The following is a 17,855-nucleotide window of genomic DNA, read 5'->3' as shown; positions in this document are numbered from 1 at the left end:
TCCTCCATCCACTCTGGGATTAGTCAGTGCCATCTGGTGTTTTTTTTAAGGGTTATTGCTGTTGGTTTTAATATTTCCATTTTTGTGTTTTCTATTTCACATGTTGTAACCCGCCCAGAGTAGTATTGTGATACTAATGGAAGCGGGATACAAATTGGATAAATAAATACTGTAAATACATTCTGTAGCTTAGCAGGATGTTTCCACTTCCACCTTCTTTGGCTGCTGTGAATCAAATTATGTGTTAAACAAGGTGGCAGTTACACAGCACATATAGGAATAATATAGAGCACACTAGAGGAACAAACCCTGCACCCAGCAGTGTTCTCTACACAAGGATACGGAATTGTGTTAAGCCCATTTTACTCCTGGGAACTCTCCTCCTTACTCTCCTGGTGCATAGCGTGAATTGGGGCAGAGCTGCCTATGGAGTCTATATGAGTAGTTCCTTCCTCACTTTTAGTTCATTGATTGAAAATTAAAGATAGAGAGATATGACGTATTTGACAGGGTCTTATATCCGAAATATTGAGCCAGCCATGATTCTATGCCATCTTAAGGATGACACTTTTCTGATAGTGTGGAAGTTTTATTTTGGAGTGGCCCAAATCTAATTTTTGGACGTACATTCCATGTTCTGTACCATTTCTACATATCATAAAGAAATGGCAGTTCTTGGCATGGAGGTTTGTGTCCAAATAGCATTGCTTGGATCCAGTGCCATCTTGCAAATAACACAGTTCTGGCAATATGAGTAAAAGATTGCCACAAAGTTTAGTGTTGTACCTAGAGGAGACATGCATTGCTCAGTATTGTGTAAAACCAATACACTTTGGGCCTTTTCTCCTTCAAGAGACTCCTGAAAAAGATACTCTTCCCTGACACTTTTCAGGGCAACCCATCATGATGACTACCAAATTATATTTGATCCCCCATCTATTGCCTGGTGCTGACTGATTTATTTTATGTTTATTGATTTTATTATATTTTCTTTATTATTGCTTTATTATATTTTTAACTGCCCAGAGTAGTGTCAACATTAATTGGGTGGTATAGAACTTCAATAAAGAAAGAAAGAAATACATTTGGCTGATACAAATTATTACATATCTTGAAGGACAAGGTCCCTCAGGCATGAAGATACGTGTTGTTGGACAGAACAATTCTAAGTTTAGTTTCAGGGACATCTAAACATCTGTTCTACTCTGCTTTGATGTTGTATGTAAATGAAGAACTGGGAACTAGTGCCTACTTTTAGCATCATTTCCTTGGTGTATTGTTTAGGATTAACTTAATTTATACTCGTCCTTGTTGTTGGTGTAAGCCATGGAGCCACTCCAATTTATGACAATTTTATAAATTAGTGACCTCTGAAAGGCCCTATCATTAACAGTCCAGCTCAGTTCTTGCAAAGTCTAGATCATGACTTTCTTTATTGAGTCAATCCATCTCTTACTTGTTCTTCCTCTTTTCCTATTACCTTCAACTTTCCACAGCATGATTATCTTTTAGAGTGAGTCTTGTCTTCTCATTATGTGCCCAACATACAGTGGCTTCAGTTTAGTCTTTTTTTTGTTTTGCTTCTAGGTTTTTTTGCTTCTATGTTTGATTTAATCTACAGTCATGTGAAAAAGTATATCCTTTTTTAATTCTGTGGTTTTACATCTGAAAGTTAGGTAAATATAACCTCAGATGAACAACAACACATGACATATTACACCTTGTCATTATTTATTTAACAAAAAATAAAGCCAAAATGGAGATGCCATGTGTGAAAAATCAAGTTAACCTTTACTGCTTCCATAGGATTTAAGAGGTTAAGTAGCAGCCAGGTACTGCTAACCAAATGCCCTTGAGTAATTGATCATCAGCAAGTATGACCACCTCTATAAAAGCCAAAGTTTTAGCAGTTTGTTGATCTGGGGCATTCAGGTGTGTGTTAACTTAATGCCAAGGAGGAAAAACATCAGCAATGGTAGTAGAAAAGCATTTGTTGCTGCCCATCAATCAGGAAGAGTTATAAGGAGTGGACATCCAAGCAAATTCACCCCAAGGCTAGACCATGCAATGCTGAGAAAAATTGAAAAAAACCCACAAGTTACCTTTCAGGCTCAGTTAGCATGTCAAATGTTAAAGTTCATGACACTACAATTAGAAAAAGACAGTACAAATATGGTTTGTTTGGCAGGGTTGCCAGGACAAAACCAAGAAGAACATAGTAGTATGGCTTAGGTTTGCAAACTTGCATCTGGACAGTGCACAAGACTTTTGGAACAATCTCCTTTGGACAGATAAGACCAAATTGGAGATGTTTGGCTATAATGCAGAGCACCACGTTTGGCAAAAATCAAACACAGCATATCAGCACAAAGACCTCATACCAGCTGTCAAGCATGGTGGTGGAAAGGTGATGATTTGGGCTTGTTTTGCAATGAATTCCTCTGTATACCAAAGTATTCTAGAGTCAGATGTGAAGCCAGCAGCTAAATCTTGGCTGAAATTGGGTCATGCAACAGGACAGTGATCCCAAGCACATCAGCAAATCTACAACAGAATAGCTGAAAAATAAAAGAATCAGCGTGCTGCCATGGTCATCAGCATCAACAGCAACATTCCCGTATGCAGAAACTATAAGGGATGGTGCAATACATCGTCAGTACAATTTAAAATAACTCTCCTGATGAGGAGGAAATAATCCAGTTGCTGGGGCAAATGGATCAATGTTGGCCATGCATCATGAGAACAGAAAATTTTGACAAGATCTAAATAATAGCCAAATTGGTATAATTGGGGTTCTTTTGGCAGGTGTGATCGAGCCCTCTGTCTCCATCTGGACTAATGAATGAATGAAAGTACTGTACAATCTTTAGCAATTTATGTCTTCATTGTTACCAGTATCACTGAAGTTATGCAATTCAACTGTAGTCATACTTTTGTCTTCAGTCCTGGTAAGAATGAGAACAACAGGAAGTATTGTGCTCTGAAAAATTAACAAATTCTGTTTTGCAGAAGCTTTTCAGGATAGTGACTTAGATAGTGCTCCTGCAATCTAGAAAGAAAGGATAAAAAAGTAAATGATTCCCATCCACTGGTGGTACGATGAGAAATATTTAACTAAATGATTCATTCTGGAAGGCGGGAATGGGCTCTCCTGGCTATGGTTTGCATAAAAATTGCTGCTTTCTGAAACCTGAAAGACAGTCAAACTAGAGGAATCAATTAGCTATGAAGAAACAGAGTGGAATGTTGTGGATGTTGTTTTAGTGTATTGAAAAACTATGGAGAGCAGTCTTTGAGGGAAAATCTATAGACTTTATTCAGCGTTTATCAGTGTCCTTCTTAAATAGAAAGACAATCTATTTTCTTGCCATCTAATTGTTTGGTTCTCAGTCCTTTTTGTTGCTTCTCAGTGATCACAGGTTTTCCAAAGATTATAGTGTTGGCAACAGCAGTGTCACTTTCAGATGATGTTTGGTAGGTGATAGAACGCCATATATGTTGGATCTTCAAAACCACAAAGTTTATTGCTTCTGCTTCATCAGAATGTTGTTCATAGACAGGTTGTTTCATTGATATGTAAGTAGACATTAAAAGGGCTCTCCACAGATTAATAAAAACACATATAAATACTAACATAAATGAACCTCGGAAAAATATCCCCAGCCATCTATCGGATGTAACAATACCAGTCCTTTTAAGTCCAGAAAAACAATATGAAACTACAGTCTGAAGAGAATGTATCAATGTATTATAACTCCATTCATATTCACCAAATATTAGGTACCCAAATGACATGTAGGTAGAAAATAACAGAGCAGCAAACATAGTCAAATAAATGAATCCAGGAAAAGCTGCAGACATTGTTTTTTCTGCCAAACGCATTTTGTAAAGAAATCTGAAATAGCGATATGGTTTCAAAACCAGAAGAAAAGCCAAAACGCCTGTAACCATTCTGTAGAGCTGGTCAACCTGAGAAACTACATGGAAGGGAACAAATTCCTCTGGATTAAGCAAATGAAACTCTAACAAAGTGAACGCCAGCTTGTATTTCAGCGCAATTAGCAATATAAAAAAAATACAGATGGTCTTTATTGCAAAATTATTTAAGTTTGTGGCAGTTTTGAGGTAACCTATCCTTTCTTGCCGTAACATGTGAAATTCATCAGCAAGGTAAAATACAAGAATATATACTATAATTCCATACACAACCTTCTGAGAGTTGGTTACATAGCGAAAAATAGATAGTTTGTAAGAATGAACAGACAAACTTGCATTAACAACACCCATATCAGTCGTTTCAAACATAATAGTAATGCTGCAGTAAAGATTGACGTCTGGATTAAACGTAGTTAACTCAAAAATCACTGCCCATGTCCGCTCATCAAGCCAGTTGTTCCTCTGTAAATCATCCAGTCTCAGTGTCGTATTGGGCCGCTGTTCTCGAGGAAAAAAATAAAAGGAATATCCGCCAGGTCCATATGCATTGAAAACACCATAAGATTTATATTCCCACTGATAAATGTCTGACTGGTATGTAAACCCTTGAAAACTGCTGGAGTGATTTGTAGCTGATTGATTGGCTGGGTTGGTCCATGAATTAATATAATCACTTTGGTCTTCTGAATCAGTATTATAATTATGGCGGCAGTGGCTTTTACTAATCACATACTTATTTAAAAAGCTGTGAGAAGTAAAACATGTTTTTTTGGTGTTTTTTGCCCTTATTTGCCTCATTCTGGGCAAGCCAAGTATTTTGGACCAAGACTCTGAAAGGTAAGTGGGTTCATAGTCGTTGTGTATCAGTGGCACAAAGACATTACTCATCCACATGTAAATATGCTCCAGCTTATTTACTTTTGATAGGCCAGGAGAAAACTTGTTATATATAGCTTTGTTGTAATAAAACGTAGTTGTCGGTTCTATGGAGTAAGCAACAGATAAAACGCAGGATGAGAAAAGAAGGTGACAGATTATATCTTTTACAAAAACAAACGCCAGGTGTTGAGCCCTTACTTTTTTCCTCAAAACAATGAGTTCATCCTCTATTAAAGGTGCATATTCCTTGGTACGTCTGACTCTGATAAATTCATTATGAATCCATCTCATCTCTTTATCATCCATACTGAATTGAACCAGTTTCATCTGTTGGTATTGTTCTGTGCTTATCCAGTTAATATTTTCACAGTACTTAAGAGTAATAGTACTCATGGCTGAGATGAGGCCCATCTTTAGGGTTTGCAGCAAAAACACACTCTCAAAAAACGATGTCATGGATGCTATGAACCACTCCATTGATGTTGTATATCCATAGGTCAAACCATATAATATAATCAAAAAGGCAGAAGCCCCAGATATTAAAAAGACTAGAGCCCAAGCGACGTATCTCCAAAACCATGAAAACCGTGGTGTTTTAAAAAAGAACAGCAGCTCTGGATGCACAGCCATCTGATCTGCATCGCTGCTGCTGCTACTTGAATCCTCATCTGGTACATTATTGTTGCTGGCATTATCTTCTGGAAATGGCACATCTTGGACTTTTGAATGTGAAGTTTGCTCATCTGGCAAAGTACCCTCTTTCATTAGGGTTTCAGACAAAGAAGGGAGGTCTTCTCTTGGGTCATTCTTACTTGTGTTCTGTACTGAAGGTTTATCTTTGGAGTACTTAAATAAGACTGTTATAGTCAATTGCACAGGGATGGAAAACAAAGCACTCACAAATCCAATATAGATGGACTTCAGATACCGTTGCTTCACTGATATAACTTCCTTTTCCTCTTCACCACTAAAGAACATGATATTAAATAGCAGGGTAGTGAGCATTATGACCAAGCAACAAGATACTCTTTGCACTCTGGTGAAAGAGCCAGTGGCAACCTCAGAAAAAATGGAGAGCCATATGTGACTCTCTTCCAGATCTCGGGCAAGGTTAATCAAGAAGTAATCCATTTTATTTAAGCTGGATTTTAGATTTCTGGCAGCAAATGATCTTTCTATTTTACCATCAGCCTTGCCAAGCCCTAACCAGTTTCTACAAAGGAACAGCCAGGACTGTTTCGTCTGAACATTATGTATTTTGACTCGGCTTAAGTACCAGTTTGGGGAAGAACCGCTGGTATTGTGCCAGACGTGAAGGGACAAAATCTGCCCCAAGTCATATTTAGTAGTTAGAAGAAAGGTGTCGATGGATGCACGAGAGAAGGTAGGGAACTGTGGATGCTTCATGTGATGTACATCACTGACACCGTTCTGCCCTATCAATTCAAGAAAAATGTCTGCTGTGGTTCCAGATCCCAAACGGCTACCTGTGTATATGGTGACCAGATAACGAACTTTTTGGTAAGGGTCGTTGTCTGGTAGGACTAATATTTTATTTTTTCTTTTCAAATCGGCTTTATCTTTCATCATGGCCCAGGTAGCACAGAAAATGTAGCCTGCAAAAATAGAAAATACAGTAAACAAGGTAACTGGATTTGTATCGAATTCTGCTAAGAGGACCTTATTGATGTCCAGAGGATTTGGGTATAATACAAGTCTGCCGGACAAAAATTTGATGTCAGAATCATCCATCAATTGGCGACTGGTTTTTGTGTTAGACTCTTTTGCTTCACAAATGCAATGTATCTTGGACCAGCTGCTCTGAGGGCCCAAACTACATGATCCTCCTTTCCACTGGTTCTGAAGGCTGTCCAGATTTAGGCAGTCTGCTGTAAAAACCACAATGCGAACTATTTTCGTGGTTTGCCTTCTCACAATTGGGTCTGATTTGATTACCACTGAAACGTTCCATGTATTTCTTCTGCTGCCTTTGAATGCAGATCGAAGTAACGAATGAGGAAGACACAGGATATATGGTGCTTGAATGGCACAGTCAGTGATGGTGGGGTGCATTTCATGTGGTACTGGAGGTTTATCAGAGAAAGCAGTATAAGATACTATTGGAGGGTGGCTGACATTGAGACCCAGGTGGATAGATACATCAAAAGTAACATTTATCTCACTCAGAATCTGGATAAATGTATCTTGGGTAGTTGGTTTCATTTCAATATTAAAACCACCAGTCGTTTTGTAGAGTTCTCTATCTGGTCCTATTGTCAAATTAAAGGGGTTTGATTTCTGATCTTTTCTCACCAAAATCACATCTGCTACTCCAGGGTTTATCCCTACAACGTCACCATTAGATTTGGCTCCTACCATTTTGAATCCAATCACTGCGGTGTGAATATCTGATGTATTTGGTAGCCAAGGGAAGGGATCCTTATCAAATATGTAGTTAACTGTGGAAACCACTGCATCTGCTGGTAATTCATTGTGAGTCTCCTGGCTCAGTCGAGGATAAAAGCAATTTCTGCATTGTTTCTTCATAGAGAAAACTCTAGAAACATCTCTTTTTTCATTCTTCCATAAGTGGAGGGACCAGTCTTTGGCTTCCATGTTAGTTTCATGCTCCCCAGGGACTTTCCTTCCTAAGACAAGGTCTGCTAATATTTCTGTCACGTGAATGGCTTCTTGAACACCATTTATATTGATATTCTGGTGGTTCCCGACAGATGCTCTCAACACATTGGACAGCCCAATAAATATACCATTGCCAAGGACCTCCAGTTCCTTAGACTTTAGATCTTTTAGTCTGTGCCTTTTTAGGGCTTCAGTGGCATTTTTTAAAATTCTGAGTGTAAGCAATTGCGATTCTCTACTAATTTCCTTAACATCCTGTGTTATTTGACAGGTACTTGAAACTATTTGGTTTATAATTTGTATTCCTGTCAGGGGAATCCCTACAGACAAGTTAAGCAGGATTTCCCGTAAATCAACTTTTAAGTCATAAATGAGTGGTGATGCTTCAATGTTATTTAATGAAGAGGCTACCATATATATATATAAGCCCATATTAAAGTAGTCTTTGGTTTTCAGGAAAACTGATATAGGACCATTTAGCCTTCTGACTAGATTACGCAGTTCATAAAGAACCTCATCACTTGATCTATTCCTTCCTGGATCATACACAGTTGCCTGCAAAGTGACTTGAGAAAATATACCATCAGCATCATACACTTGAACATATATCACCAAGGCATAATTTTTAGATGGTAAGCCAGGAGGGAGAAATGATGGAGGAGTTTTCCGTTGATAACCAATGTACACTGCTGTTCCTAATACAGTATTCTGTAAATATGTTGTGTCCGTTGTTTCTGTTGGATCAGAGTACACCATCACTTTATACGTAAGAGGTCCATTTTTTACTTCAAATCCAGTACACTGGACAGTGAATTTTGTAAAGAATGCAGTACCTTCCTTTGGATAAATGATACATTTTCCAGTCCGTGGTGGAGGGTTCACATAAAACGAATACTTATAAACAGCTGAATGTCTTCCCTGTGTACTTACTTTCAAGCTAAGAGTATAGGATTTACCTACCATGTATCTGAGTGCAAAAGAATTTATATGCATGTATGGATTTGATCTTCCTGTTTTAGTTTTGGAAGCCCAGTCAAAATTTATTTCCTTGGAGTTGGCAGAAAGTAGTGTCCAGAGGTAAACTGGTTCAGTTTTCTCACAATTTAGACACCTTCCAGACAGGATAAAGCTTTCTGACACTTTGATGGATTTCTCACAATTTTCTAAACAGGTGACATCCAGCAATGGTACAGAACCAGGAACGACATGCACTGTTTGAAATGAGCTTGCCATTCTGTCCTGCTTTAGAACTACGAGAACGAAATAATACTTCATATTTTCCTGAAGCACGTTAGGTTTCACCATTTGAACTGAATGAGTAGAATAACTCCAGAGTAAGTCCATTTGATGTGGCTGGCATTTTTGATCCGGACTTAATTTCATTATTGAATAGTCCAATTCCTGTTGGGTGCAGTACCACCTAAACACAAGTCCTTCAAGGGGTTTGGCTGAATCAGGGTCAAATGAGGCAGATGCATTCAAAGCCCAGAAATCAGAAACACCAACTGTCCGGAACAAGCCTCCAGCTATGACTGCCACTAAGTCACTTGGTAGAATTTGGAGAATTACTGAATCTGATTCCACAAACGTTATAGCATACTCAGGCAGGAGAACTCTCATGGTTACATTCACATGATAAAAACCGTAAGACAGGACATTTCTAGGTATGTTAAACATCACTCCATCTGTATTTATTACATTAGGTAGCATTAGAGGATTTGCCCAGTCTGGAATAGACGATGCCATTGTAAGGCTATAGATTTTCCAGCCTACGCCTAGACTTGGGCTAGTTCTGCATTCTGCTTTCACGGTTGCTTGCAGTGTAATTGCTGACCCTCTCTTATAACCTATTATAAGATTAGAAGGATTTGGTTTGTGGATTGTGACTGTCAGCTCATGGCAGTAGCTTTTTTGGCAAGCCACTGTTGGCTCTGTTACTTTTGAAGCGTAAGTATTCACGGTGGCCTTTAGAATAGCGTGTGCAAGTCCACTTTTCCTGCAGTTCACCGGGGCTACAAAACCAGTGTATAGGGTAGGTCTGAAAGATAAAACAGAGTGAGGAAGAAAACGAGCAGCACTTTTTACATGATTCCTGTACGTGTAGGTGCTGTTCCAAAGAAGGTGCTTCTTCCTGGAATCAAAAAGTTGCAAATTGAAGGCCCATTCGCACTGGAGCTGTGGATGCTGTAATGGAATAAACCATACAATATAGACCACACTTTCTTCAGGAGCATGGTCACTGAATATGTGAATGTCCATATCTTTTTCTCCTAAAGACTTGAACAGATTGTCTCTTCGGTTCAGATACAAGTGCATGCTGAATCTGTACCATCGTAGCTGAATAAATTCGAGGATGATTAGATATGACAGGCTCTGCTGTTGGTAAAAAATATAGTGAAACCTGGATTGCTCCCTTGTGTCATCTGCAGTCATAATTTCCTGGGTGGAATGGTAGAGTCCCGATGCATGGCTAAAAATATACATGCCCATTTGGACTTTTTGTGGGTTCAGTGTGAGGTAAATTGTTCTGCTGCCTGTTTTGAAAATCAGAGTCTTGTTAGAGAAATCCATTTTTCCCAGCAGCTCTCCAGATATTCTGTCATTAGTACGGAAATAGATGTTGGCTACTATTTTGTCCCTAGAATTTTGTGATTTGGGTGCAGCACAGAAATTGCTTTGTATAGCAAAAGGATTATAGTTGTGGGAGAGAGACCATTCCTCCAGGCCCTGCTCATCTACCAGTGAGTAAGCCATGATTCTAGGGCTTAGCGGTCGGAGAGTCCAAGAAAAGTTGAGTGTCCTATCAGGGAGGCTGAGCAATGTGGAAGTGGTACTAAATACATGGAGGAGAGCAGGCTCCACATATAAGTCCAAACTACGTGTGAGCTGAGGCCCATTCTCAATCTGAAGGGAAGCAGTGTAGAATCCACGGCGGGGATAACACACAGTTACGTGATAATTATAATACGAAGCACACACATGGTGTAGTTCTGAATTGAGAAAAACAGTGGGTGCAAATGGCTCACTGTGCTGGTTGCTGGGGATGAGGAATTCTGCAGGACTACCTCCTTGGCTCTTAAAATGGTAGCTCCAGGTGGAACTCTTAAGGCGGGCACACCAGCCCAGCTGCACTGGTTCCCACTCACGAATTGGAAGGTTCTGTGGTGAGAGAATAAAGAGACGGACATCTTGTCTGGCAACTTCAATGCTTAGATTATTGTGAGAACAAGAGGGCACAACACACAAGGCTGATACACACTGCATTATGACACGAGTAAAGGCCCAAGGTGGACGGGCATCTCCTCTGTCCTCATCTGTACTCAACACCAGTTGACCTGACCAATGACTTGTATTCTGTACCAAGATGGAGTCTTGAAACCACTGACAATATGGAGGAGCTTGCATTCCATGGTCTTCACCTTTGATTTCTGAAGCCAGTCTTTGATTTCTTGAATACTTCAAGTCAAGTTTTCTATCCCAGAAGCATGAGATACGAAGTTCATTGTCATGCCTCTGGTAGACATGGTGTTGTGCATTTGAGCAAGTGACCAACAGTGGTGGTGGAAGGTAATGAAGCTGTAAAGCTGTTGTGTACTGAGAATAGTATCCCAAGAGAAAGAAGAAGAGCACAAAGCAATGCATTTTTTGTGTGGTGGTTCAGGAACAGCAGGTGCCTACTAGCATCCTCAACTGTCCTAGACATGCTTACTGGATTAATTCTAGAATCTTCTACCTGTTGCCCCCAGCAACTGGGATTCCCATGTCAGTAACATTTATTATGCTCTTCAACCATGTTGTAGTCATGACACCTTTTTGCTATCTGTAGAAATCTCTTCTAGATTCCTTTAAACAGAAATCCATTCTGTTTACTCTCCTAAAATTGATACATGGTGCTTAATATTCACATTTATGATTAATATTTAACTGCAGCTACAACTGCAGTTGTAACTAGTTTACCCTATAAAGTTTATGTAATAAACAAGAGGCTGCTTGTCTCAACAATCCATTTCTTGTTTCTTGAGATCCATTTCTTGTTTCTGCATAAGGGGAATTGGATAGTTCACTTTTTAAATTTTATGCTGTCACATTTTTCACAAAGCACCAGGTCTGAAAAGCAGAATTGTCATGCTTATAGGCTCAACTCATAAGGACAAACCCAGACTTTCCTGGTTTCTTGCTTTCATGTAGTAACTACATGCCAGCAGAAATCTCTCCTCTTCAGTCCTAATGTTGTACTTGTGAAAAAAGTAGTGATGAAGGGCCCAGGCAGGCACCCTCCCCCCGAAAGCCTGTTCACACTGCCAACTTCACCGCTACCTTAGGGCCACCGAACAGAATGCTGAAACAGATATGGTTTTGGTTTGATCCAGCAGGTCTTTTCTCATGTTTTGCAAACTATTAATACTTTTGATTAAATTAATATCTTTTTATTGTTTTGCCTAGTTTTGTTTCTTTCCATGCAGAATAAAAAATGAAATTAGTTCTTACTCCAGTTAATATCCTGTTTCCTTCCATCACATCAAAGGTCTCCTCTTGTGTAGAGAAAGACTTACTCCCACATAGAAGCCATTTGCAATATCTATAATCAATGTTTGTTTCAATGTACTGTATATTTATCTTTTAAATGTAACACTATTCAAGACAGTTGATAAAATGAACAACATACATTGTATACTAATATAACAAAAACAAATGAAAATAGCCCAGAAACTTTAAAAAATTGAAGAACCTAATAGCTTCGCAGAATATTTTGTCTAGTGGCCTCAAAACACCTGGAGACACAATCATATTAGCTAACACATAATCATGTCACAGAATCATTGTAATAAACAAGGTCTTTGTGTCTATTTTAAGCACATCATAAGAAGACAACAATTCTGGGAAAGGTGGAAGGCAGAAGGAAAAGAGGGAGACTAAATATGAGATGGACTTATTCCCTAAAAGAATTTGAAGGCTTGAGTTTACAAGAGCTAAGCAGGGCAGTAGAGGACAGGATATTTTAGAGATCACTCATTCATAGGGTCAATATAAGTCAGCAGCAACTTGACAGCACATCAGAACAAAGACAGAAAGTACTCTATAACTCCAAAGGTGTGCATTCCGTTTTTTGTTTCCACTGCTCAACATAGAAAGCAGTTGTTTCACTCTTGTATAGCATCACCCCACTGAGGTCACAGAGTAGACTTAGCCTCCAGTGTCCGGCCCAGAGTTTTCTTTCTGTTCCTGTTATTCCCTTCAGCAGGAAAAGTAGAGCCCACTGTTGCAGCATCTGGTGTGAGGATTATATCCTTCTTTGTAGTGGCCTCTGTGAATGCACACAAATGGGTTTCTTCTGTGCCTGCGCAGGACGTCTCGGAAATTTTTAGAGCTTAAAAAAAGAGTAACAATCAAGATTACCCCCAGGGCACAAGCTCCACCTCCTCAACCTTCCTTTCAGTTCATTTTTTTCCCGTTGTTAGGCTAGGACGTCAAGAACAGTAGAGCTCCTATAAGGAAAGTAGTCGTAGTACCGGTAAGGGTGGTACTGGTCGAAATAGTGATGACCGTAGTACAGGGGACGTTCGGCATGACAACATTGGTCTCCATGTCGATGCGGTTGATATGGAGATCAATGATCAAGAGTATTGCTTACCCTTTCGCTCCCCCCCCCCCAGTATCAACCATTTCGCACATATAAGCAACAGCCACAAGAAAGACCTTATCGACCAATGCATACTGCCTCACCACAGTTCAGACAGCAGCAACCCCAGAACATCAGACAGCCCTTTCGTAAACAGCAGCGAAAGGGTAAGCAATACTCTTGATCATTATGATTCTGCTAACCCTACAAGACTTTTCCCATTCCTTTCTGAATGGTGACAGATAACAACTAATAAGTGGGTCCTATCTATTATGAGAGGGGCTATCTTATTGAATTCTTTCGGACCCCACCATGTAATCCCATCAGAAGAACAATGTTTTCGCCGACACTACAAGAGGAAATATCATCCCTCCTCCTGAAGTGTACTATAGTCAGTGTACCACCATCTGACATACTGAGGGGTTCTGCTCTCATTATTTCACAGTCCCTAAAAAGGATGGAGGTTTTCGACCCATTCTGGACCTGAGACAAACACATTTATACATCCTAGAAAATTCTATATGCTAACCCTTGATACCATTATCCCTCTTCTATCACAGGGAAATTGGTTCATGACCGTTGACTTGAAAGACGCTTACTTCCATATAATGATACACCTCAGTCATCGAAAGTTCCACAGGTTTCGATTCTAGAACACGACATACCAATTCTGTGCCCTACCATTCAGACTGTCAACGGCCCCTGGGCCATTTACGAAGTGCATGGCCCCCATAGTGGCGTACCTCCGACTCAAGGGGATTACAGTCTTCCCCTACATCGACTAGCTTATAGTAGCTCAATCCCATCACAACACCGTCGAAGCCACAAAAATCACCATGGACACTTTGCAAAGATTGGGCCTAAGAATAAACCTCGAAAAGTTGCATCTGGAACCATCACAGGTGATCAACTACATTGGAGCGGAACTGAATTCAGTGTATACAGGGGCATTCCTGCCGCTTCAAAGAATCACAAAGATACAAAATAATGTGCGTCTATTTCATCCATACAGAACCATATTGGCTCACAAGGCACAACATCTACTAGGTCTCATGGCAGCTACGACTGCGGTTATCATCCATGCGAGACTCAAAATGAGACCACTTCAGGCGTGGTTCCTATTCCTGTTTGACGCATTGACAGATCATCAGTCAAAATGCCTACTGGTAATCCCAGAACTGGTATACCAATTTACCATGTGGACATACATCCAAACGCAGCTGTTGAAAGGCAGGCCCTTCCAACAGCTGCATTTCTCTATACAAGTGACCACCGACGTGAGTCCTTTGGGATGGGGAGCACATTGCCAGGAATACATGGCCTGTGGACAAAAAGAGAAAGGAGGTTCCATATAAATCAGCTAGAGATGTTGGCCATATGAAGGCATTTCAAGCCTTTCTACCTCGTATCGAAGGAAAAGTGGTCCAGCTGGTGACAGACAACACCACAGCAATGCATCATGTAAACAAACAGGGAGGCACACACTCTATACCCCTCCTACAACTCACAATAGACTTTTGGGAGTGGTGCCGTCTCTACCACATTTTCCCACAAGCTATCCATATTTCAACGGAAGACAACTTCCTAGCAGACCACCTGAGCAGACTGCCCACCCGTATGCACAAGTGGATGCGGGACGAGTCCATTTTTCAGGACAACGCCCACCGATGGGGGTACCCAACGTTGGATCTATTTGCAACCCGATACAATCCCAAATGCCCCAGATACTGCTCGACACCGAGTCACTAGGAGATGCCTTTATGGTAGACTGGACAGGAGAATTCATCTACATTTTTTCCTCCAATACCGATGATCCAGAGGACAATCGTCCAGGCCATTCAACATCGGGCAGATGCCATAGTAATCACACCGTGGTGGCCTCACCAACTGTGGTTTACGCACCTCAAAACTATGGCGGTAGAAACCCTCCACTTACCTCCAGTACCGAACCTCCTGTCCCAGAACAACAGTTCCATTCTTCATCCCGACATTCATTTGCTGAATCTGATGGTGTGGAGAATAACCCCAACTTCCCTGGAATTCTAGAAAAGGCCAAGAAACCGTCTACTAGGAGACTGTATGAGGACAAATGGAAATCCTTTATAAAATTTACGGAATCCAAAAGCCTAACTCCTATTCCAGTCTCACTCAAAACTATACTTACTTTCATTCTACATCTCTTCGACCTTGGACTCTCCCACTCTACCATTAAGGTATACATCTCAGCTTTAGTGGCTCGTCAACCGCCCAATTCCTGGTCCGGCCGACTCTTCTCTCATTCTACCCTGAGGAGATTTTTGAAAGGTCTTCAGAATATCAGACCTTCATCTCAACACATCATTCCTCAATGGTCCCTACAACTAGTTCTGGAAGCATTAACTAAGCCACCATTTGAACCAATGGCTACCTGCAGTGAAAAATTACTATCTTTAAAGACTGTCTTTTTGGTAGCGATCACGTCGGCGAAGAGGGCCAGTGAGTTAGCAGCTCTGGTCCGATTCGCCATATCTACAGTTTCATCCAGATAAAGTGACCCTGTGCTTTGATATTACATTTTTACCAAAAGCGGTATCAGAATTTCATATGAATCAACTTATAGTGCTGCCAGCATTGTTCCCTTCTCCATCCACCCCGCTTGAGAGCAAGCTCCACACACTGGATGTCAAACAGGCTCTGGCTTTCTATATCGACAGAACGAAACGGTTTCAACATGCACCTAGGTTATTAATCTGTTACCATGGACCAAACAGAGGTGCCGTGGCTTTGAAGCAGGCCATATCCAGGTGGATAGTGCAAGCTATACAACTAGCTTACGAACTCTCTGGCAAGCCGATACCAGACCATCTGAATGTGCACTCTACCCGGGCAGTTTCAACGTCAACTGTACTGCACCATGGGATTGAAGAGCAAAGCATTTCCAGAGCAGCCACCTGGTCCAACACTTCAATGTTTACAAAGCACTATTGACTCAGTGTCAGAGCCAAAAGAGATGCTGCATTTGGCAGGGTGATACAGTGGTGCCTCGCATTACGATGTTAATTTGTTCCAGTGAAATCGCTGTAGAATGAAAATGTCGTAATGCAAAAATAAAAAGCCCATTGAAATGCATTGAAACCCCTTCAATGCATTCCAATGGGCTGGAAACTCACTGTCCAGTGAAGATCCTCCATAGGGCAGCCATTTTTGGTGCCTGTGCAGCAAGGAATCCATCCCAGAAAACAGCGGGGAGCCATTTTGTTTACCCGGTGGCCATTTTGAAACCACCGATCAGCTGTTCTCAAATCGTCGGTTTGTGAAGAATCGGTTACCGAAGCAGGGAACCGATCATCGCAAAGTGAAAAATCCCCATTCAGACCATCGTTTTGCAATCGCAATTGCGATTGCAAAAAGATCGTCGTAATGTGGTTTCGTCGTAATGTGGGGCAATCGTAAAGCAAGGCACCACTGTACTGACTTCTCTGCTTCAGTGACTGCCCTCCATACGGTAAGTGAGCTTGTCAGTCACCCATTTGTGTGCGTTCACAGAGGCCACTATGAAGAAAGAAAGGTTACCTACCTGTAACCATGGTTCTTCTAGTGGACCTCTGTGAATTCATACATCCCTCCCTTCCTCCCCTCTGTCCGTCGTGCTGTTTAATATTAGACCTGTTCTACCTGACAATGGCAGACTTGAGAGGAACTGAAGGGAAGGTTGAGGAGGCAGCGCTTGTACCCTGGGGGAATATCTTATTTGTTATTCTTTTTTAAGCTCTAGAAATTTCCGAGACATCCTGCGCAGGCGCAGAAAAACCCATTTGTGTGAATTCACAGAGGTCCACCAGAAGAACCATGGTTACAGGTAGGTAACCTTTCTTTCCTTCCCCAGTGATCTTCATTTAAACCAGATGGCTGTGGCCTTGAAATCTAATAAGATAAGTAGCTGATAGGATGGTTAACAGGGCTCCTCCACATTTAATTAGCAAGAGTTGGTTTCTGCATAGATAAATACATTGAGCATATCCTACCTTGTGAAAAGTACTTTGTTTTATTTTATTTGTATTTTATTGTATCAATATTTTATTTCATTTGTATCTGTTAATTCAGTGGCTTGGGAAGCCAAGATTTCATGACCCAAAAAGTAACTTTTTCAAGCAGTCTTAGGAATTTTATTCATTTCATCTCTGGCTAAGCCCTATACTAGTGAAACATTACAGAAATGGAATTGGGGTTGTGTAGGAAGGGTTTTTATATTTGAGAAATTAAGGGAGAATATCAGATATACATTTTTGCCCTGTAATTCAGATGCCAAATGTATTACTCTAAAAACTGTGGCAAAGGACTACAAAGATCCAAAGAGAATAACGTGTGGCACAATTATGTTATTATTATTGCAGTAGCAATTTAAACAGCTGCTTTATGTGGTCTCCACACCATCATCTAGTCTTCCATTTATTCCCATAACAACTTTGTAAGACAAGTTTGGCTGAGAGGCAATGTCTGGTCCAAAGGTGAGTTTTGTGACTGACCTGGGTTTCCCTGAGCCAAATCCAGTGCTCCTCAGCATTATGCAATACCAGAATACAGTATATATATATATTTATTTGATATAGTATTGCCTAATTGTATAATATTATATGGTGCTATAGATCTCATGGTAGACAAGCAGTGCAACAATTAACCCGCATAATATGCAAATTAGGCTGTTTGGAGTTGCAGACTATGGCAACTCTACCGAGTTTGCTAGGAAAAGTTGAAGGAGGAGGCGGAGCAAACATGAGATGGCTTGACTTAATAAAGAGCC

General features: G+C 40.5%; 2 protein-coding genes across 3 annotated transcripts in view; one reads left to right on the top strand and one right to left on the bottom strand.

Annotated features, from left to right (window-relative positions):
- The window catches only part of TTC38 (tetratricopeptide repeat domain 38), a 97,042-nt gene that overhangs the window by 29,375 nt on the left and 49,812 nt on the right, over nucleotides 1-17,855 (top strand). The gene's annotated exons all lie outside the window — the stretch shown is intronic.
- LOC110074989 (polycystin family receptor for egg jelly-like) lies at nucleotides 40-17,507 on the bottom strand. The gene has a single exon (XM_020785794.3). The coding sequence runs from the start codon at nucleotides 11,095-11,097 to the stop codon at nucleotides 3,340-3,342; it is 7,758 nt and encodes a 2,585-aa protein (XP_020641453.3). The 5' UTR covers nucleotides 11,098-17,507; the 3' UTR covers nucleotides 40-3,339.

The sequence above is a fragment of the Pogona vitticeps genome, chromosome 5 (genome assembly GCF_051106095.1).
Source record: "Pogona vitticeps strain Pit_001003342236 chromosome 5, PviZW2.1, whole genome shotgun sequence".
Taxonomy (NCBI): domain Eukaryota; kingdom Metazoa; phylum Chordata; class Lepidosauria; order Squamata; family Agamidae; genus Pogona; species Pogona vitticeps.
Note: the sequence above shows the minus strand (reverse complement) of the source record. Positions and strands in the feature narration are given on the sequence as shown.